General features: G+C 60.0%; 3 protein-coding genes across 13 annotated transcripts in view; 2 read left to right on the forward strand and 1 right to left on the reverse strand.

Annotated features, from left to right (window-relative positions):
* The window catches only part of MGRN1 (mahogunin ring finger 1), a 61,608-nt gene extending 53,530 nt beyond the window's left edge, over positions 1-8,078 (forward strand). For 2 of the 6 annotated variants that reach the window (XM_068908123.1, XM_068908124.1), the window contains 6 exons: positions 2,023-2,246; positions 3,927-4,050; positions 4,374-4,419; positions 5,331-5,438; positions 6,269-6,313; positions 7,081-8,078. In XM_068908123.1, the coding sequence (XP_068764224.1) occupies positions 2,023-2,246; positions 3,927-4,050; positions 4,374-4,419; positions 5,331-5,438; positions 6,269-6,309 (543 nt within the window). In that variant the 3' untranslated portion in view covers positions 6,310-6,313; positions 7,081-8,078. Of the gene's footprint in view, positions 1-2,022; positions 2,247-3,926; positions 4,051-4,373; positions 4,420-5,330; positions 6,314-7,080 lie in introns of all 6 variants that reach the window. The other 4 variants (XR_011134645.1, XR_011134646.1, XM_068908122.1 and 1 more) reach the window with 2 other exon arrangements.
* Positions 8,079-8,761: 683 nt separating this feature from the next.
* On the forward strand, positions 8,762-11,908 carry NUDT16L1 (nudix hydrolase 16 like 1). Of its 2 annotated transcripts, XM_068908780.1 has the most exons (4): positions 8,772-9,027; positions 9,526-9,601; positions 9,680-9,786; positions 10,788-11,908. In XM_068908780.1, exons 1-4 carry the CDS (start codon positions 8,806-8,808, stop codon positions 11,295-11,297), a joined length of 915 nt encoding a protein of 304 aa, XP_068764881.1. In that variant the 5' UTR covers positions 8,772-8,805; the 3' UTR covers positions 11,298-11,908. The 2 variants fall into 2 exon arrangements, with proteins under 2 accessions (XP_068764880.1, XP_068764881.1); XM_068908779.1 differs by having other exon boundaries at positions 8,762-9,027; positions 9,526-9,786.
* Positions 11,909-13,003: 1,095 nt separating this feature from the next.
* Positions 13,004-21,016, reverse strand: part of NAA60 (N-alpha-acetyltransferase 60, NatF catalytic subunit) — a 28,526-nt gene continuing 20,513 nt past the window's right edge. For 4 of the 5 annotated variants that reach the window (XM_068908479.1, XM_068908482.1, XM_068908481.1 and 1 more), the window contains 4 exons: positions 20,570-20,666; positions 17,911-18,145; positions 16,707-16,892; positions 13,004-16,164 (listed from right to left, as the gene is read on the reverse strand). In XM_068908479.1, the coding sequence (XP_068764580.1) occupies positions 16,736-16,892; positions 17,911-18,145; positions 20,570-20,666 (489 nt within the window). In that variant the 3' untranslated portion in view covers positions 13,004-16,164; positions 16,707-16,735. Of the gene's footprint in view, positions 16,165-16,706; positions 16,893-17,394; positions 18,146-20,569; positions 20,667-21,016 lie in introns of those variants that run through there. The other variant, XM_068908483.1, reaches the window with a different exon arrangement.

A 21,016-nucleotide genomic window follows, 5' to 3' on the forward strand; every position in this document is an offset into this window, starting at 1 on the left:
AGCTGTTTTGCTTGTACAGGAACAGTAAAGATGGAGCTTGTGTGTTGGGGACTCGCCAAATTGGCAAGAGAGGGTGTTAACTGTAACTGCGCTTAGGGGACAGCATGAATGGCAATGTGGGGGACCAGAAGAAAGGAAGATAAAAGGCAAGGGAGGCACATGTGCCAGGAAGGGTCTGTTTGCACCCCCTTGGTGTAGTCCATCACCTGCAGTTACAGTTGTCATCTGTATTAAGGAGGCTGCAGTTTCCTTTTGCTCCAGCCAGCCTGGATGCTTGGGCTGAGGAGGGACATAGCTTACTGCACTTGTCAGGTCTGGAGAAAAGCTAAGGCTGAGGATAACAGGGACCCTGCAAGCTTGGTGTGGCTCTCTGCAAGCCTCAGCCAGCAGCTAGCAGTACTGCTGGAGCAGTGGGCTCCAGGGATGGGGCAATGGTAAGTGTCGCAGCAAAGAGCAGGGTCTCTAGTGTCTCTAGGGCTGTTTGAAAGCTTCAGTAGCTTTCAGCATGATGAGTGCTCTAGCTGGTGGCTGAGAGATCCTTCTCCAGCCTTTGAGCCATGCCGCAGAACCTGAGCTGTTGCCAAAGCAAACTGGAACGAGCAGCCTTTGAACCCTCGAGCCTCGGTCTTTGCGGCCAGGAGACAATGTACCAACTGTGAGCCTGACTTTTCTGTCCACAAAACAGCTTCTCCGTGCTGCCGCCTCTGTGGAGGTAGTTCTTGCACCCGACACCTACAGGTGGCAGGAATTGTGAACTGATTCCTTGTTCATCTGACTTGGTTATCTTGCAGGCCCCAGCTATGGTCTTCAGCACAAGCACTTAAGTGCCACAAGGCCATTACTTGGAGGAGTGTGGGTTGATGCTTGGCCCCAGCCGTCCACTCGTTCGTTCCTCCTCCCCTGTCAGACGTAGTGCTTGTGAGCACAAGTGAGTCAGTTCAGCACTCAACTCCCCCCCCCTCCCCCAAGTTAATGGCTGGGTCAGAACAGGCTGCTGAGCAGGCTCACCTGCAGCCATGCCATGGTGAGAGCCGACACAAAGAAGCCACAGGATTTCGTGGCCAAGCCCAGCAGCAACACGCAGTCCCACCACCTTAGATTTAGATACAATGTGGAACAGCCTCCCTAGGGATGCGCTGCTGGGACAGGTTACGTTAATCTAAGTCTGGGCTGCGGCAGTCTTGCCTCTTCGTTTGCAGCAGGCTGGGCTGAGCTGCCCATTGCCTACGCAGCAGCAACATAAATCCCATTTGCCTCTAAGTTTTTTGGCCTTATGATCAGAGGATTTTTGGAGTTAAACGAGTGTTGGTTTAATGGCCTTGGAAGTGTTGGACTGGCGCCTAAGTGAATTACAGGAGGAACGGGAGGTAGTGCAGGGTTTTGGCCCCCTCCCTATGGGGTCAGTGGTTCTGTGGTCCCTTTGCTGTCTTTCTGCAAAGGCTGCTGGGTGGAAAGCCTGCCTAAGCAGCTGAGGAAACAGTCTGTGGGAGAAGTGAAGGGCTGTAAGCACTGAAGGCCTCTCCTGTGGCACACGCGTACTGAGCTCCTTGGAGACCCTCTGGCAGTGCTGTGAAACTGCTGCACGCGCTGGGCTGGAGGCAGAAGCGGGGTGCTTGTTATCCTAGAAGCGTCTCCAAGCCATTGGAGGAACTTTGTGCAGGAGATTAAAGCATAATTCACAACAGCTTTGTTAGGAGCCTGCTTTTTAACCCTCCTTGCCTGGTTCTCCAGAGAGCTCCTGAGTTTGACAGGCAGGGTGCCCAGCTCCCTGAGGGGCTCGGTCTCTCGAGTGCTGCTCTGGAAACTTGCCTGGAGCATCAGCGTTACAGCGCGAATGGCAACGGGTGGCTGTTGCAGAGGAAGGAGGCAGAGGCTCTCCATGGAGAGGTGGCTGTGGTGATGGGCTGCCTGGATGTGCAAGGCGGGAGGTGCAGGGCTGGGTTGCAGGTGGGTCTCTCCTTTTCAGGGAGTTTCCAGCCTGGCGAGGGTTTCTTAACGTGCCCCTCTCTTTCTCACCCGCAGAGCTCTGACAACATCCCTCCAGGGTACGAGCCCATTTCCTTGCTGGAAGCTCTGAACGGCCTTCGCTCTGTTTCCCCCTCCATCCCGTCAGCTCCTCTGTATGAAGAGATCAACTACTCTGGCGTGGTGGATGGGATGCCCCCTGCAAGCCGGCCGCTTGTTGGGATGGACAGAGCCGTGGAGAGCAGCCACCAAAAGGGCAAGCGGAGCAAGTCTCCAGATAGGTTAGCATGGGAACAGATGGGCCTGCTCCCCTCGCGAGCCCTGAGGGCTTGTGGCTGCACGCACTGGGAGATGAGAGAGGGCTCTGGCTCTGGCTGCTCTCATCGTTGGTGGCACTGCTAACTTGTAATGGTGGGAGGCCAGCAGGTCCTCGTGCCAGTGACAGGATTGGGACACCACCCCTGTGTTCAGCCTAGGGCTGAACTCATTTCTCCTAAGAGCTGGGTTTGTCATCAAAGGAAAGAGCATTTTGAACAGGGAGATTTCACCTGGACTCTGTCTGGAAATCTCTACCTTTCCTATGCAATTAGTGTCTCAATTTGCGTTTGATATCCAAACCGTGTTGGATTTCAACTTTCTGTGGAGTTCCCAAGGAACAAAAGGATGGGGAGAGAAGTGACCTGAAATTCAGAGTGCAAAGTGCTGAATGAGACCTTTTAGTTGCTGTCAGAGGCCTCCTCTGTTGGCTTTGTGGTGGAGGATGTAGATCCTGTGGGGTGAGTAACCCTTTATGTAACTCTTGCAAGGCCACACAGAAAAGCAGAGCCGGATCAAACTGGGTTTGTTTCTGGTTCTCCTCACTGTGCTCCAGCTGCTGATTAAGTTTTGTCACCTCCTTATCAACAGCAGGTCATTGCTTGCTGGGAGAAGTCCACCCCAGAGCTCAGCAGTGCCCCAGGTGGCTGAAGTTTGCAGCCTTGTTCTGGCTAGAGTGAAAGGGGCATCAGGAGAACCCGATGGTGATATGTAGGAAGCTTAGTGCAGCCAGGAAACTGGTGCTTCCTAATGCCTTCTGCCACGGTTGAGGTGAGAACCAGGACTGCCTGTCCTGTATCCCTCCATGATGTCCATGGGCTCTTCTTCCTCAGGCCCAACTTGCCTTCACCAGCCTTGTTCGCTGGTTTGGCTGTGGGAACATGCTGGGGCTGAGGTGGAGCAGATTGCTGCCCCAGAAGGCACAGGATCACGGTCTTCCCACGTAGAAGTTGTAAGCACTTTGTAGCCCTGAGCCCAACTGGAGCCAAAGATCTGAAAAAGAGAAAGATTCATGAGTTGTGGGAAGAAGGGGGAAAAAGGCCGTAAGACAAGCACCACAATTGCCTCAGCATCGCTTCGGTACGGACCTGGATTCAGAGCTGTTCTCGAAATGCTGTTAAACACATTGAGAGACAGCAGTGACTCCCGACTGCATCCCTGAGATGTTGGGATCGCCCTTCTCCTTGCGGCCGTCTGCAAGAAGCTGTGGGTTGGGCAGCCCTTCCTGGCTGCGCTGGCCCCTGGCAGGGTGTCTGCGCTTAGCGTGTGGTGTGGGGCTCAGGGCCTGCCCCTGTGCCACTAGCCACCAACACGCGGACTGCCAGCGTAGTTTTGAAGGGAGGTCCGTGTCTGCTCCAAGATGATGTGCTCCAAATTCCCCCCTGGGAAGGGCACCTCTGCTCTGCCCCAGAAATGCTGCTGTTCTCAGTGCAGCGGGTACTGGAGGCCTCTGGTGAATTTAGTTCAACAGTTTGAGCTCCTGGTCCTGGGTGTTGGCTTATGCTGCTGGCGGAGGATGGGCTGGGCAGAGGGACAGAGCAGGGGTGGTGACAGCTCGAATCGCTGCCACCGAGGCTGCCAAGGCCTGGGGTGGTGGGGGCAGGCGGCCTGCGCTCCGCTTGCAAAGGGAGTCTCTCTCGCCTCAGCACACTACGGTCTCCCTCATCGCCCATCCACGAGGAGGATGAAGAGAAGCTCTCCGAGGACTCCGACTCGCAGCCCGTGCTGAGCGGGGGTGAGCTGGTCCTGAGGGAGACCAGCTCTCCAGAGGTAAGTCTGCACCCTGCCAGGGAGCTGCTCTGTGTCCGTGGGCTCCATGGTGTAAGGACACATCCGCTCCTGATGTGTTTAACAGGTCTTTGGGAAGTGGGGATGTTAGAGAGCTGTTGGGCTGCTGCCGGTGCATGTCAGGGTTGCAAAACCTGACAAGTCCTGGGCTGCAGTGCTGCAGCGTTAATGCTGGGGCCCCTTGTCCCCTGCCTGAAGCGAGTCCCTGGCCCTGCGTGCAGCTCTCTGGAGAACGCTAGCGTAGAAGACAAGCCCAGCAAAGGCCTCCAGCCCGCAGGAGTAACCTGTGCTCTTCCTCCTTACAGAGCATGGCAGGGGAAGAGATCGAGGAGGCCTCGTCCCTGCAGCAAGGTGAGCGTGCGCTTGGCCTTGGAGATGACCAGGCCTTGGCTTGATCTCCGGCTCCGCTACATTGGGGAAGGAGACGGTAGGGGGATGGACATACAAGTTCAGAAACATCCGGGTCCTGAAATCTACCTCTCTGAGCTGCCGCGTTTCACCGGAGAAAGTTGCCAGGGTCTCTCTTGGGAAGCAAACTCAATAGATCTGCCTGGTTTCTTTGTCAGCATCAATCCTTGCTGTAAGCTCTGCACAAGTAGCTGTATTTGGGCTAGTAGGGCTGGGTTCCTGTCCTCCCCGTTGACCATGTTTCCATGCTTAGACTTTGCGCAGGGACCGGGGCGGAGAGCAGTTACCTTTGGGTGTTGCCAGGCGAAACCTCAGAGTCTGGAGCCTGGGGAGTTGCAACTCTGCTGGAAAGCCCACACCTGGTTGCTCATACAGCTGCTCATACAGTGCACCACCATCAGCACCATGGGTCATATGGCAGGAGAGCAGCGTCAGGCTGTGGATCCAGCTTCTCCTGGGACAGTGTTGTCTGTCCCCTGGCCAACCCATGCCCTGTGCTACCCAGCGGGTGTTGGCCACGCGCGCACTAGTGTGGCCCTGGTGAGATGGTGTCCTGGGCATGCAGGATGTGCCTTGTGTCATTGAGATGGGTCTCTGGCACTTAGCGTCCAGAGGGCGTGAAGGTGGGGTGAGAGGGGAGCCCTGGGTGGGTTTTGGGGTGTGACCCCGGATAAGAAAAGGTGCCCTTTGGTGCTGTGAGCTGGGCCAGTCTGACAGGCTCTCCCTAGACCTCTGCCAGGCTGGGGGCTCTGGGAGCTTCCTCGCGTGGAAGATCTCAACCTGTTATCAGTGCTGTGTGCCCCTGCAAAGAGTCGGTCTTGGGACTCATGGGCTGTGCTCTCCGCTGATTCTAGGTAGCCGTCCTCCCTCTGTCGAAGACGTCCTGCAGGACGGCAGCTGCAGCGAGCACAGGAGCTTGACGCAGTCGGAGAGCGACCCGCCGGTGGACGTCTACCTGCCAGGTAACGGCCGCGTCGTTGGGGGGACGGAGGTGCACCAGAGACTGGCTTGCGCTGTGCTCACAGCTCCAGTTGGAGGCCTGGAGGTGCCTGCGGGGAGTCCGTGGGGCTGTGTGTCTGAGCCTCGTAGCAGCCTTCCCCGCCGGGGTCAGCGTGCTGTACCTTGGCCTCCTTGATGCCTTGGGAAAGGACAGCGTCTGCCTGGAGCACGAGCTCCTGCTCTCTCTGAGGGTGCAGAGCTAGCTGCTGCCCCCAGGAGCTGTGGGCGATGGGGTTAACACAGAGGTAACTTGCCCTCCCTTTCTCTCCTCCTCCCTTACCCTTTTGTCTCTGTCCTTCCCCCCCTTCCTCCTTTCTCCTGTCTGGGCTGCAGCTGTCGGCTGGCACCGAGGTCCTGGAGGACGAGGGGCTCCTCCAGTGCCTGCCGGCTGGACGCTCCCCCCACCCCAGCCATGCTGAGCGAGGTGCGGGGTGAGCTCTAGCTGCCTGGGCCCCCTGCTCAGCCCAGCCCGAGCTCCCTCCTGCGCTCGCTTCCCGGTGCCGCGCACAGCCCCGAAAGCCCGCTCCTGCTTTTCGCCCGAGGGAGGGCGAGCAACCGGGACGGCTTCCCGGCGACCGAGGCAGCGCGGGGCAGTACCGTGGCGCGGAGGGCCGTGGGGTGTCGGGCTCCGCTGGCCAGCGCCGCGGCGGGATGCTACGCTGGGGCCTCTTGGCGCGGCCCCCAACCGTTGTCGATGCAGCCTGTTTTCTTCCGTAGAGTCGCAGTCTGTTCTGAGTACCTCTCTAATGTCTCCTTCCCTTTCTGTCTGCCTTCCTCCTCCTGTCTTGGGCAGCACTGGGTCCCGATTCCTGCTCTATTGGTATAGAGGAGTAAGCTGGTACGTCTTCTTGTTCTTCTTACGCGTTGCTGTTGCGTGGGGCAGCAGGAGCCTTCCTGGGAGGGCAGGCTGGCTGAGAGCCGCCGTGCCAGCCTGCCCTGCTCCCTCCTGGGCCTCATCCTGGCCAGCAGGGCAGCAAAGCAGCCTCTGTCCTGGCTCCTCTTTACAAACCTGCCCGAGCATCCCATCTGCCACGCAGTCCGGTCCCGTCCCGCTCTGTCTCACTGAGCCAGGTCCCTGCCACACAGGGCCACATTTCCCCGTCATGTCACCAGCATCCTGGTGTGCTGCAGGGCTCCCTGCTGTCCCTGAGCACCAGGACCCCGGGCAGCAGAGAGCCCTAGCTCTGACGCCAGCTCCACGTCGGACCTGCACGTTCACGGTGCGCAGGAGCCCATCAGGCCTGGCACCTGCAGGCCTCTCCCAGGCCGATGGGGAGACCGCGCGTCCTCTCCGTCTCCCGCTTCCTCCCCCGACCCTTGCTACACCCGCGTCTTAGTACGGGTGGAGGGGACGGAGCTCGTGGGTTGTAACCCAGGCTCGGCCTCGGCACTTGGGTCCACGTGACGCCCAGCCCCATCTCCTGCTCTAGGGCAGCAGAGGGGGACCCAGGTCAGGGTATGGCGGTGAGGGTCTCCTTGGCCCCCTGGGAACGCTCCGCTCCCCCTGGTTCCTCCGCGCGCGCTGCCCTCTCCCTGCGGCCGAGCACCCCGGCGTGGCCTGAGGGCAGGCGCCGTTGGGGCTGAACCCTTTTTCTCCTCGTTCAGGCTCATCTGACTTCACCAAGACGCTCCCAGGCCTTGGCACCGGCAGCCCCACGCAGCCCCTCCTCTTCGAGCAGACGCGTCTTCACCTGGAGGACGAGCAGAGCCTCTCGTGAGCGGGGTCGGTCCCCCCCACCCGGGCCCTGCCACCAGCCCCCAGACCCCACACGCCGTCTCAGCCGCCGCAGTGGGGCTGCCGGCCGCCTCGCTCGCAGCTCCCGCCGCTGACACCCGGGGAAGCAATGCTGCGCCAGCCAGCCCCGGGCCTGGCCGTCCCCCTCGCCAAGGGCCCGGCCTCGCACAGCTCGGGTTTTTAAAAAAAGACGTGCATGTTTCCGGAGCTCCCCGTCTGCCGGCGGAGAAGAGCTGGGGCGGTGGGGGCTGATGTTGTGTTTTTATGTGGGGCGGGAGGGGGAATGGGGGTAAAAATCAGATGAAGGACACTACTGTTGTATATTTTGTACGCACCCAGCCCAGCCCTTGGCTGTTCCCGCCCCCGGACCTGGCTGCTGGGCGCCCCGCGGCCCTCCCCGCCTTGCTCGGTGGCTGCAGCAGCCACGCGTCCCCCTGCCCTCGCAGGGCCGCGTCCCCACGGCGTCTCCCTCGAGCGCTTGGGGGGGGTGGGTGGGCTGCTTCTCGCCCTCCTGCCGCGCGTGCTGGGGCAGCGGGGAGCCGGCGGGGGCGGCCAGGCTCGCCGGGGGCACCCAGCACCCAGCCGGGGGAGCAGCGCGGGGGCCGGCCGCGGCCGCCTCGCTGCCTTTTGCCTGCGTATGCGTCTGCCGCTCGCCTGCGCCCGGGCCGAGGGGCGGCCGGGCGCAGCGACCTCGCTGTGTGCCTTGTTCCCGCTTTGTGTGCTTGGCGCGAGGGCGGCAGCCCCGGCCCGCTGCTCTCCCGGGGCCGGGGCCGGGCCGCTCCGCGCCGGCGGGACGTTGGATGTCGTCTTCTCGTGGCCGGGTTCCCTCTTGTTTCTATATTTATAGTAATAAACCCACGCAGCAATAGCCCGAGTCCGCGCCTCATTGGAGCCCCCGGTCGCGCGGGGGCCGCGGGCCGTGCTCGAGGCGGACCGGGGCGGGGGGGGGGGGGGGGGGGGGCTCGCCGGGGCCGAGCGCCGCCACGTGCTGCCGCGCGCGCCCCGCCCCCATTGGCTGCCGCCCCGCCCGCCCCCCCGCGCTGCCAGCCAATGGCGACGCGGCGCTCAGAGCACCCTCCCCCCGTCACCACTGGCGGCGCGGTGCTGCCCCGCCCGGCCCCGGGAGCGCGGGGCAGGGCCGGGCCGGCGGGGCCCGCCTCAGCCGCCGGGCCCGGTCCCCGTCACCGGCCTCCCTCCCTCCCGCCGCCGGGCCTGGCCCTGCCCGCCTTCCCGGCGTGCTCTGCGGCCGGCGCCCCGCGGTGCATTGTGGGCCGGCCGGCCCTCCCTCCCCCAGCTTTGATCTCATTGGGCGCCGGCGCAGCCGAGCCTATTGCGGCGGTTACCTAATATGGCGCGTAGCGCGGGCAACAACGCTCGCTCCGATTGGCTGCCCTCCGCCGGTAGGCTAGGCGCCGTCGCCATTGGCTGTCCCGACGAGGAAGGGCGCGGCGATTGGCGGGCGCCTCCGCGCGCCGATTGGCCCCGGGGCGCGCGGCGGGCCGCGAGTGGCCCGGGGCGCGGCGGGCTCCGCCCCGCGGCGCGGCCGGGGGCCGGCGCGTGCGCGGTGCGGGCTGGCGGCGGGCGCGGGCGAGGCGATGGCGGCCATGGGGGCGATGGCGGCCATGGGGGCGCTGCCGGCGGGCGCGCTGCCGCCGCTGCCCACGCTCGGCGTGCCCGGCGTGCCCGAGCTGAAGCCGCTGACGCGGTACGAGGCGATGCGGCTGGGCCCGGGCTGGAGCCACTCGTGCCACGCCATGCTGTACGCGCCCAACCCGGGCATGCTCTTCGGGCGCATCCCGCTGCGCTACGCCGTGCTGGTGAGCGGCGGCGGCGGCGGCGGCGGCGAGGAGAGCGGGCCGGGCCGGGGCTGGGGTCGGGGCTGGGGCCGGGGCCGGGCCGGGGCGAGCGGGCGGGGCGGGGCCGGGCGGGCGGCGGGGCCCCGTGGGGGAGGCGAGCGGCGGCGGCCGCCTCGGGCCCGGCCGCCCGGCGGTGGCTTCCTGTGGCAGGGCGGTAGGATGAGGCGCGTCCGAGGCGGCGGCGGCGGCGGCGGCGGCGGCGGCGGCGGCGGCGGGCCCGGGGGCGGCCCCGCCTCGCCTGCCCGCCGCGAGCTCTCGGAGCCGGTGTCCGCGGACGGTCCTGGATGCGCTGGAGCTGGTAGGGCTGCGGCCGGCGGCTGCGGCCGCCCCCGGCGCGGGCCCCGGCGTGGCCCCGCGGAGCTCCCCGGCGCCGGGCTGGGCGCCCGCTCCCCCCGGCCCTCCCCAGGCCCCTGGGGGCTCCCCGCTGTGCCCCATTAACACGATGCGCCTCTATTGCAGATGCAGATGCGATTTGACGGACTACTGGGCTTTCCCGGGGGGTTCGTGGATCGCCGTTACTGGTCCCTGGAGGACGGTCTGAATCGGGTGCTGGGCTTGGGTTTGGGCTGTGTGCGCCTGACGGAAGCTGACTATCTGTGCTCGCACCTGACAGAGGGGCCACATCGCGTGGTGGCACACTTCTACGCCAGGCAGCTGACCCTGGAAGAGCTGCACACCATCGAGATCAGCGCGGTGCATTCCCGAGACCACGGGCTGGAGGTGGGCTATCCAGGGAGGGGGCGTCTAGAGCTCTGAGCGTTAGCGCCGGGGAAGACGAAGCTTCCCCGACGAGGTCTGCTGGGCTGCTCTCCTTTGCAGCTGAGCGGGGGAATGCACCGCATTTAGAGCTACTGGCGGCGAGTGCTGCGCACCGCCGCGTAGCGCCCGCGCTAGGAGGCTTGGCCGTTCGCTAGGGCAGTGTCGAGGGCTCTGTAGCCTAGAGGGCTCTTGCCTTTCCCCAGCACCTGCCCTCGTAAGGAAGAGCCCTGTTTACTTGCTCAGCGTAAGGACCTGCGTGAGGTCACTCTTGGAGCTGGTGGGCATCTCCCCCGGGCTGAGTAACCTTGGCTGGAATCGTGACCCTCGCTGTGGTGACGTGTTGCTTTCACCCGAGTTCCCCCCGGATTGCGAGAAGGAGGCGGGAAGGAGGCAGGCTCCCTTCCGAGTAGCTTGGTCCGGCTGACGCCCCGGGGTAGAGCGGGAGAGCGAGGGTCTCCTTGTTGGCCTGGGTAGCCCACAACAGGTTTCAGCAGCATCCCGCATGGAGGCGCTTGGCCCTGGGTTGTGGCACTGGTGAGGGGGACGTGTAGGTAAGCTGCAGTGTCCCGAGGCAGGGCATGGCCTGGGAGAGTAGGGCCCCCCCCGGGTAGCAGTGTGGGGTAGGGGCTGGGGCTGAGCAGTGGGATTCGCCCCCCGAAGGGCAGGAAGGGGAGTGGGGCTGGGTGGGCGCAGGGGCCGGGGAGAGCACTCAGCTGGCCGGGCTGGGCAGGCGGGAAGAGGCAGCGCAGGGGCTCCAGCCGGGCTGGGCACAGGCAAGGGCAGGCGCCCGGGGTGGGAGGGTGCGGGGTCCGATGTGGCACGTGGGCCTGGGCCATGGGCTGGTGGGGACTGGGGACACGGTGTGGGGGTGTCGGTGCGGGGGAGCGCGAGGTGCCCGCTCGCTCTGGCAGCGAGCAGAGGGGGCCGTGGCCGCTGCTGAGCTGTGCTCTGTGCTCTTGCAGGTGATGGGCATGGTCCGTGTCCCCTTGTACACCCAGAAGGACCGCATGGGTGGGCTGCCAAACTTCTTGGGGAACTCCTTCGTTGGAACAGCCAAATTCCAGCTGCTCTTTGCCCTGAAGATCTTGAACATGGTGCCGGAGGAGAAGCTGGCTGAGGCAGTGGCTGCCACACAGAAGCCAAAAAAGCCCGCGATCGAACAGGCAGCAGCGGCGACAGCTGCGCCAGGAAACCCGCCAGCCGCTAAGCCAGCGAACGAGCTGGCAGCACCAGCTAAAGCAGCAAACGAATTGGTGGCTGAGGCAGCAGCTAAGGCAGAGAACCAGGCAGCAGTGCAGGCAACGGCTGAGCCAGCGGAGCAGCCGGCGGCCGGGCTGGCGACCCAGGCTGCGTCGGAGCAGCAGGCGGCTGGGCCGGTGGCCGAGGCCGTGGCCGAGGCAGCAGAGCAGCCGGCGGCTGGGTCTGGCGCAGATGCTGTGGCGGAGCAGCCGGCGGCCGAGCCGATGGAGTGACGCTGCTCTCTTTGCGATTGATTAAAAGTGGGTGAGGAGACTAGAGACTTTCTTCTAACTTTCCAACCAGTCGCTGGCTGCAAATGCTGCCCACGTGATTCCACTGTAGTACTGTCCAGCCAGGAGGGTTTGGATTTGTCTCAAGCAGGGGAAAGCTATGTATTTTACGGCCATTAAACTGTAGCGAGCTTCCCAGATCAATTCGAACAGCCCCCTGCCCTGCAGAGAGTTCATGTGCTTACGTGAGGGCTCTGAAGCCTTAGATTATGCTTTGATTTCAGGGACACACTGCTGAATTCAGGTCCCAGTTTCATTTTTAAGGAACAAAAACGTCTTATTTTTTTAAATGCCCCCCCTGTTGGTGACTCAGCGCTGTGTTTTGCAGTGGACATGGCGGAGGAACAAGGCTGCTGGTTAAGCACCTCTCCCAGTGTAGGTGGAAACTCTCCGCGGAGCAGGTGGATGTGCCGCTGGGGCTCCCGCGCGGGGCGGCTGGCGCCCCCTCGGTGGGTCAGCAGTGAATTCCCTCTGGGGCATGGGGAAATCGCTCATGTGGGTTTGCATCTAGAGATCTGTGGGAGCAGGAAAGTGGAATAAATGGCTTTGCTGAATGCTTTGCAGTGGGCATCGTTCTTGAATGCCTGGAGGGTTTCATGGAGGCCGCAGCGCTCCTGCGTGAGCCTGAGCTCGGTGGGCTTCCTCCTGCCTGGTGGGAAGCACGTGGCTCCCGTTGGGTGGGTGTGGGACCCTGAGCATGGGCTTTGGGCTCCGGGTGTGGGGTGACTGATGGGACAGCACGCTGCATGGTCGGCCCTCCATCTCTCCACCCCTGCCGCAAGGCAGGGGCTGAACCGGGGCGGTGGGGATGAACATGGCGTGGCTCAGTCTGGAGCTGTCGGGCTGCTCTCAGAGCAAAAAAAAACCGACGACGACGAAAAAAAAACCCAATAAAACAAAACGCGTGATGGCAGGGAGCCCTGTTTGGGCTGTCCTGCTGCCAGCGCGCTGTGCGCCAGTCGCTGCACTGGGGCTTGGGGCGGCTGCTGTGGGGCTGCCCCTCTGCGCCGGCATCGCCTTACGCACCCGCCTGCTGCCCACGCGCAGCTCTGCCCTCGCTGGGGCCGCGTGCCGGCAGAGGGCTCACCCAGCGGCCGCTCCCCCCCTCAGCCCGTCTCCAGCCCCAAGGCCTGGGTCCTGTTCCTGTGCGGGGGCTGAGGTGGCCTGAGCGGAGGGAGCCTTACTCTCCTCCTCCCTCCCCGCTGCCCAGGCAGCTCTGCCCTTGTGGGGCGTGTGGCCTAAGCCCTGCGAGAGCTGCGCCCGGCCGGCGCGCCGGCTCCCCCCGCACGCTGGCCGTGCCGCTGCGGGAGCGCAGCGCTGCACCGGCGCCAGGCTCGTTGCGCTAAGCTGAGCCTTGGCCTCGAGCTGGAGCAGCGGCGCGAGCTCAGTGCGCGCTAGCTGCCGAGTCAGCTTTGGCCTAGGCCAGCCCCTTTCCTGCACTTGGCCCGGCAAGGCGCTGGGCCCCTCCAGCAGGCAGCAGTTCCCCTTGCTGCTGCCTCCCCGTGCCGGGCCGGCGGCAGGCGCAGCTGGCAGCGCGCCAGGCCCAACGAGGGCAGAGGGCGGGCAGCTCGCAGCCCAAGGCCCGCGGGCTCAGCCCCGAGCGCCGAGCAGCAGCTTGACGGCAGGCGCCTGTGCAAAGCGACACAGGACGCAGAAAAGAGCCTTGGTTTAATTGAAGACGTGTAGAGTGACGCTGACAGCGGCTGCACAACGCGCTTCAATAAATAAGGGGCATGGCGGGCGGGCGGTGAGGTGGGGACACAGCTGACACCGCGGAGGACGGGGTGCACGAAGGCCAACGCACGAAGTCCTCGCTGGCCCTGCTCCGGCGCCGCAGCAGGCCCGTTGGGTTGTGCACGGGGAGGGTACAACGCGGTGGGAACCGTGACGCCCAGGCAAACAGGCACGAAACAGGGGTGCGGGCTGGTCCAGCTCAGTCAGCGACATTTACGTGGCGAAGGAGACGGAGGGCTTCCGCCGCTGAAGAAATCCCCACAACAAACAGAACAGGTGACATAAAAAGGCGGCTAAACCAGGACCAACCAAAACATGGTGCCACACGAGGCTGAAGGGGGGTGAGGGCATTGCTGCGGGGACCGCCAGCCCCTCCCGCCAGCGCCTCCCGCCAGCGCCAGCCCCGGCAGGCTGGGGAAAGCGGGGCGCACCCGCACCGGTGCCGGCCGGCCAGCACCAAGGCGCCTGCTGGGCGCGGGCTGGCGCAAGGCCGGGGGGGCCAGGGGGCCCCGGCTGAGCCAGCGCTGCTACGGCCAAAGGCTCGAGCGGCTGCGCTGAAGAGGGGCCGAGGCCGGGGCAAGGCGCTGCCCAGGGCCTGGCAGAGGCTCTTGCAGGGGGGAGTTGAGCGCGGCCGGACGCTGGGGTGACGGTTGCTGGTGATCTCAGCCGCAGGCAAGGACTAGTTGAAGAAAGCCCGGCCGCCGGCAGCGCCTGTATCGCCGCTGGGCTCGACCAGCCCCCGCACGCCGGCCCAGGCGCAAGGCTGCAGGTAAGCGCAGCCAGTTCTTGCGCTCCGATTAAAAACCCCAATTAGACGGTGGCATCGGGAACCCCCTACGTCAGGACCCAGCTTAACCCCCAGCACCCGGGAGGGACGCGCAGGGCGCCCTTGCTCCCAGGCCGCGGCGCCGCCAGCAGCTCCCCTTTGCTGGCCGCTTCAGCAGAAAAAGGAGCTACGGCTTTTGCCGAGCTAAACGTCCGCATCGCTCGCTACGTCACAGCCACAAGCCGGGAAGCGGGCCGCCCGCCAGCTTCGGCGGCGCCCGCCCGGCGCTATCTCACAGCCCCAGCGGCGGGCGGCAGCTCTCCGCCCCGGCTCGCAGCCAGACCCAAGGCACCGCAAGGTGCTCAACGCTGGCCAGCGCCTCCCGGCCACCGCTTGGGTTTTGAAGGCCCCCAAGGAAGGAGGCTCACCGGCCTCTCCAGGGCTCGACTGGCCCCCTGGGGAAACGTTTGCCCCTTGGGTTGTTGAACTAGAGCTGTTCTAGCCCCGGACGGGGGCTCAGCACCTCCCACCGCAACAGCCTGCTACATCCCAGGAGTGTGGCATGTGCCAGGCCCCGGGGCCGGACCACAACGCTGGCGGCGGTCCGCGGTGCAGGGCCAGACGGGGCAGCACAGTGAAAGCCGCGCTCCAAGAGGCTTCCGGTACGGCAGACGCCTTGGCGCTCGCCGAGGCAGCGGGGGAGCTGGGAGCTGCTCCCCGCACCCTTTCCTAGGGGCCAGCACAGTACCACTCACAGCAAGTGCGCCTGCATCTTTTTATTATTTAACTCCAGCCTCAAGGGCCTACAAAGACGGAAATGATTCTGTACAATCATTTGGGCTGCAAGATCTTGACATTCGCTTTCTCCCTCTCGGTCTAGCACTGACCTGCGTTTTTCTCCTCCCCACTCGCCGGGCGCACCGGCAGCCAGAGGGGGCAACGCCTGCACGTGCCCACCGCGCGCCGGCTCCATCTTAAACCTCCAATTGCCACAGGAGTGCGGGGACGAGCAACAAGGTGCCAAGCAGAGAGCGAGCCTTGGCCAGGGCGGGGGGAGCGTGCAGCAGGAGCTGGAAGGGAGCAGCTCTGCTCATGCCTCCGGCACTTGCCTGCAAAGACCCCTACCCTAAAAGCAAAGCAGTAACCTGACCCCACGCAGAGGCGCAGGGAAGGGGACCTAGCACGGCTGCTGCACGTGGGAATATCGGGGCCTCCTGTGCAGGCTCGACGCTAACTTCCGGGGAGGGGAGACGCAGCCGCACCAGGCTGACCCCGTCCCGGCGGGGGGACTCCCACAGCCCCGTGTGGCCACAGCCTGCAGCCTCAAACGCACAAGTGAGCAGCAGTGGTGGCTTTTCTTCAACAGCCAAATAAAAGCCCTAGTGATCCGTGCACAGATCTCATTCCTAAAGATCCTGCAAGAGTTTGATGCCAGTGCCAAGGGAAGATGCATGCAGGGGAGGAGGAGGAGGACTCTGTACCAGCCTCCCCAGGGCTCCGGCTGAAGCAACAGCTCGACTCCCCCAGCCCCCTCCCCTGCCGCCTTCCAGCCTGGACAGAGGCAGAAAGATCTGTACAGTATAATATATATATTTCACTATGAAACAGCAATTTCTTTTCCTGCCTTCTACTCGACGCATCCTGAATTGGATGCTTCTGTTTAAGCCGCTCCAGAAGGGCTGGTGGGGCTGGGGTTGTCTCTCACGCGCCGCAGGTACTCTCCCTGGAGCTCCTGCGAGGGGGGCAGGACGCACCCGCGGCAGTCGCTGCCGCAGCAGGACCCAGAGCGATCCTCTCGGGCCGCCCAGCTCCCCCCCGCCCCTGCGACTAGGACACAACTCCATCCCCTGCTGGCAGCGGCTGCCAGGCCGCTTACGGTTCATTTACATGGTTGGTCAGTGCAGATTCGTTAACCTCATTCACATCACCTTCCGTAGCGACAGCGTGGGAGCAGCGACTGAACCCCTCTGCATCGTGGATACAACTACGAGTGAACCAGTGAACCAGCCAGAGGCAAGGGAAGTGGCAGGGACGGTGCAACATGCACACAGACCTGTGACAGCAAGAGGCCCTCGCCTACGGCACAGCCAGGTGCCTTACAAGGCAGCCAGGCCCGTCCATGCAGCACTCGCAGACTCCAGGCCACCGGGGTAAGTCAGGGCTGCAGCCAGTTAAACTGGAAGTCTGCCAAATCTTGGTCAATCTGTGGAAAAAGGAGTTCTTTCCAAAGGGCTGGGTCACTGACCGAAAGCCACCATCGCTGGAATCAGTGCAGAGCCGATGGTTCAGGAGATGAAAGGAAGAACAATCCTAGAATTGACAGAAAGACAAAGAGAGCAACTGCCTTAGGGAGAACAGTTGTTACTGCACAAAGGAACAGGGTCTCTTAGCGCTGGGGAGCTGCTGTCCTGAAGACTTTCTTATCAGAGAGGTTTAATGCAGTTGGCAGCAAATGGGCGATCAGTTACTGTGCTCGGGCACCGTGCTGGGGAAAGGGCGAGGACTCTTATGCTGGGTCTTTCAAGATGGTTTAACAGAGCTGGAGAAAAAGGCCAGAGACAGGAGGGACAGGTTCAATCTACTGCCAGGCGCTGGGCACAAATAAACAAGATCAGACCCTAAATACCCTTCAAACGGAACCAACAGGAGTTTGACGACCAGCTGGAGACCAGAGCACAAGGATATCCGAGACACCTTACACCGCAGCTTGCGCAACGAGAGCGCACAGAGCCGCAGCTCCAGCGGCCCTTGCTTGAGCACGCTCTGCAGCGCCCAGGACACAGGATGCGGACGCCACTACTGCATCGCTAGGCCTCGGAGAGGGAAGGGGAGCTTTCCCTCCGGTGCCTTACCTTTGCTTCTTGTACATCTTCTGATCAAGTCACATTGTCCGGCTATACTCAATGCCGCTCTTGGCAGAAATGCCAGACCACGGTAGAAGGCTGCAGAGAAGGCTCTGGGCTTGTCGATATATCCTCTGGGGAATTGAACAGGGGCTCAGGCTGGCTAGTGTTGATCCAATGTGCTGTAGGTAGTCAGTGGCCATCAGTTAAGGACGATGACATTTATATTATATCTAGAGAAATAACTTAAAACACTCTTTGGACTAGCACTCCCTCAGGAGATCGTATAACGCAGTGAAAGCTGCCCTGCTCAGTTATTTAGATTGTCTTGCTCCTCACACTTAACCGACTGCTCCTTTCTGTTAAAAACTGTGCACTGTAAGAGGAGGCAGTCTGGGAGCACCGGCTCCAACCTGTGTGGGAAATACCCCGGCTCTTAGTTTCCTTCATACTCCACAGCAAGTTACTGTGGGCTCACAGTCCATTGTCTGCCTGGAGAGATTTTGACCGTTTAGCTACACCTGGGAAAGATCAAGAAAAGCTTCATCTAAGTTTGGTTTGTCCTCCATTTTCTATTCAGCCTGCCTCTCAGGGCGGGCTGCTTCCCTTCCGAATGGGAAAGAGGGCTTGTTCACATCCAAGATCTGAACAGAAGTTCAGACCTTTTCAATATAACCGGAAGAGCTGGCATGCACCTGCTTTCTTCTGGGAAGCTGGGAAGTCAAACCCACCACGTGGGGTGCTGAGCCAGGCGAGACCTGGGCTGGGCCAAGGTCACAAATGATGCTATGACCATAGGAAACAGAACCGAGGCCTTCTCTGACATGCCGAGTCTGAGGCTGCTGGGAATATTCTGCACCACTTCAGCCAAAGAACGTCTAACTTTGGCTAAACACTAGCGTTCGCTTTCACTGGCAAACTTGCCCCAAATTAGGATTCAATGCACCAGCCTACACCGACTCCCTGAACTGTTCCCAGAGACTCGGAGAACACTTGGAGGAGTTTGGGCATAAATAGATCACTGTCAAATCAGTCTAATACTGCCTTTCTTTTGGCTTCAAGGAAATTGGTTCAATTAAGCCCACATCTGCACAGGCATCAGTCCCCAGCCCTAGCCAGGCCACACTCTGCTGGGTTGCTATTTCTGACTCAAAACATGGTTTAGTGCTTGCTTAGCTCATTCAGACTAATCAGACCGAAGGGTAAAGGATATAAGATTGTCCAGGGTGGGTGTCCGCCGTTGATGTAGAGAACGTAGGTAAAGCCATCTTTGAGGACCCCTCTTATGGAATAATAATAGGGAAGATAGTGGTGCTGTTTAAAGTCTCTGTTCTCATAGAAGTTTATTGCTGTGTTGTTAGTGGTGAGGACGTGCAGATAGATGGCTTTGCAGTGATCCTGGGCCGTCGTTGATATATGATCTTTTAAACTTTCAAGCAAGAGCGAACCTATCAAAGGAAGGAACAACAGAATCAGTGCAGCTGCCTTCTCAGTGACAGCACAGGAAAGCTCAGCTCCCAGGGGGATCACCTGCACCCACCATTCAAGCAATGACTGCTGCACATGCTTAGAAAGGATCCCAGATCCCACCCAGTTCTCCCAGTCCATCATCAGGACACTCAGTAGGGCTGTGCCCTGTGGTTCAAATACGAATCTCATCTCACTAATGAGCAGGGCTTCAAGCTAGACGTGGGAATTTGCTAGTAATACCCATCCCCAAGCCAAGCTCTTGGCCTTGGGAGCCATTTGGTATTGGGGAAGGTTAGCGAGTCTTCTTTAATTGCAGTTTCCTCATAATTATTTATTTTAAAGCCATTTAAAATCGCAAAGAGTTAAAACAGGATTTCACAAGCAGGTCACTGCACTGCCTCTGCTCAGCTCAAACGTAAAAAAAAAAAAAAATCTAAGAATTGGTAGGACTTTAACATCCCTTCTTAGGTGAAGAGTTGAGGCAGAAAGCCTCCTTCAGCCAGGGTTTGCTGCAATCACGAGTGTCGGCAGGAGAAACCAAAGAAGGGCACAGAGGATACTCTAGCCCCAGGAAACTAGACCTAGAGGTTCATCTGAACAACCTCAACACAGCATGAAGGACTCAGCAGAACTTGCTTCTTGCACGCACCTACACTACCACAGAAGAGATTTCTAGTAACTGCCATCCGATGAAACAGCGCAGCTACTTCTTCCACCTGGTGTAGTAATAACAGGCGGCGTTAAACAAATAGTTTGGCTAGCACAAAACACATAGATGAGATTCACCAGGGGAAAAAATCATAGGGCACGTAAGATTTTCAGCAGTACCCACAGAACTTCAGAGCACGGGTCAACAGGACCAACTCACGGCTACTTGATACTTACTGGGAATTTACATCAGCCAAGCACAAAAAGCCACCAGAGATGCCAACAGGAGAGCAATTTAATTTTGTTAAGACACGTTCCACTCATGTCCCCTAATAATTCAACTGCTCTCTGGTTTAAGAGCAGAGAACTAGAGACAAAAGCTTTCTAACATCTACTATAGAAAAATCGGAGCTGCAGTGCTTGAAAGTGTGCCTGGGGTGAGGTGTCTCCTGCATGAAAGGCTGCAGATTCAAACAGAAGTAGAAAAACTCTTGAGAAGAGAAAACTCTCAAAAAAGGCATCTGTGGCTTCTTTAGGTTATTTTGCTACAGCTTCAAGTCCAAAGACTTAGAGAGAGCACTGCGACATACTGTCTGGATTTAAGGGATGCAGGAAACCCTGATACGGAAGGAGAAAATTCCAGCAAGATAGAGCTGGTCAAAATTTGGAAGCTGAAAGGGGACTCAAAACAGCTCTAACTGTACAAACAAAAGACCCCGTTACTGCTTTCTCTGAACATTACTCTGTAAGCATTTTCTGCTTTGTAGAGAAAACTTCTCTGAAGTAGCATCTCATTGTAAGCTTTAAATATAGTGCTCCCCCTGAGGACTCTTCTGGTTATTTCTTTATGTATCATATCAGTTGGTACCTTTATAAGTGTGAGTGGAGGAAAAGGGAAGACTTGAGGAAAAGAAGTTACACCTCTCTCCAATGAGCAGACTCCACATGTGCAACACTGAGTCCTGCTGCCAAACCTGGCCTATTTCCTTCTGTGGATCAGTCTCAAAGATATAGATGGTACCTGAAATTGTACCAGAAGGGCACTTATTTGATCATAAAACATCCTACTCCAAAGGAAAATGAGCCCTTCTGACTGCAGGATTTTCAAACAGTTGTAAAACTGCTGTGCGTTGCAGCAGGCATTCAGGGCTGACCTTTATGTGCACTTGACAAAGTTACACTCCAGGTACACGCTTTCCCAGTTCCCTTGGTCTTTTTCCTAAACATTTGTTTCATCTTTTTAAGTTGAAAGCTTAAAAGCAGCTACATTCCCTGCCCCAGGGGCCAGGCTTCCAATATCCATGGAAGAAAAACAGAAGCTGGGGAATATACGCTCCTGCCTTGTCCCCCACCAGACAGGCTCAAACCCTGCTCCAGGATGAAGTCCCGGTGCTTCAGTCAGTCTCAGTCCTGACCGCTCTTCTGAAACTCTTGGTGAGGACAGCAGCAGGAATGTGAGTTTGTGGTAAGCTCAAGCTATCCCCTGGGAACAAGACAGACATGGCCCAAAACAGAATGTACAGATGTTTCTGGAGAGCGTGGGGCTATCACCAGTGAAGAGTTCTTGGTGCACCTGCATTAGCAACTCAAGGCGGGTGTGAGCATATCACTTTCCCAATTGCTGGGTCAAGTTAGAGACCAGCTTGTCTCAACAGGCAATTGGAGTGAAGCGTTGCTGCTCTTTCAATCACGCCCGCTAGCCACGCACTGGAAACAAGACACAGCAACAGAGCTGCCATTTAGCAGCGTCTTACCTATTCCATGTTTTCTGAACTCCTTCACCACTCCGAGACTTAGGATGTAAGCAACTTGAGTGTCCAGAGGAAAACTGGAAGCTAGGATGTCTCCATCCTGGGTAGAGATGGGACAAGTTATTTAGTAGGGGACTTGGGGAGGGACAGAAATAAAGCATCCTGCACTGGAATGTTTAAACCAAGGCTAGTGGGGAACTTCTCTGCACAGAACAGTCTTGGCTGGAACTTCTAGAAAGGCAGAAGGGCAAAAAGAAACAAACACGGCCCCTTAGGGCATACTCCTACCTTCCTGTCGTCTTTCCAGATGCAGAACATAAATCATTAGGGTTTCCTTGCTACATACGTCATTTGTAGACTTAGAGACATATTACATATATTAGCACGATTTCCTCAGAAAGATTCAAATTGCCAAATTTGGACTTACACATCAGTGTCTAGATCAGCAAT

Source organism: Struthio camelus, chromosome 15 (genome assembly GCF_040807025.1).
Source record: "Struthio camelus isolate bStrCam1 chromosome 15, bStrCam1.hap1, whole genome shotgun sequence".
NCBI lineage: Eukaryota > Metazoa > Chordata > Aves > Struthioniformes > Struthionidae > Struthio > Struthio camelus.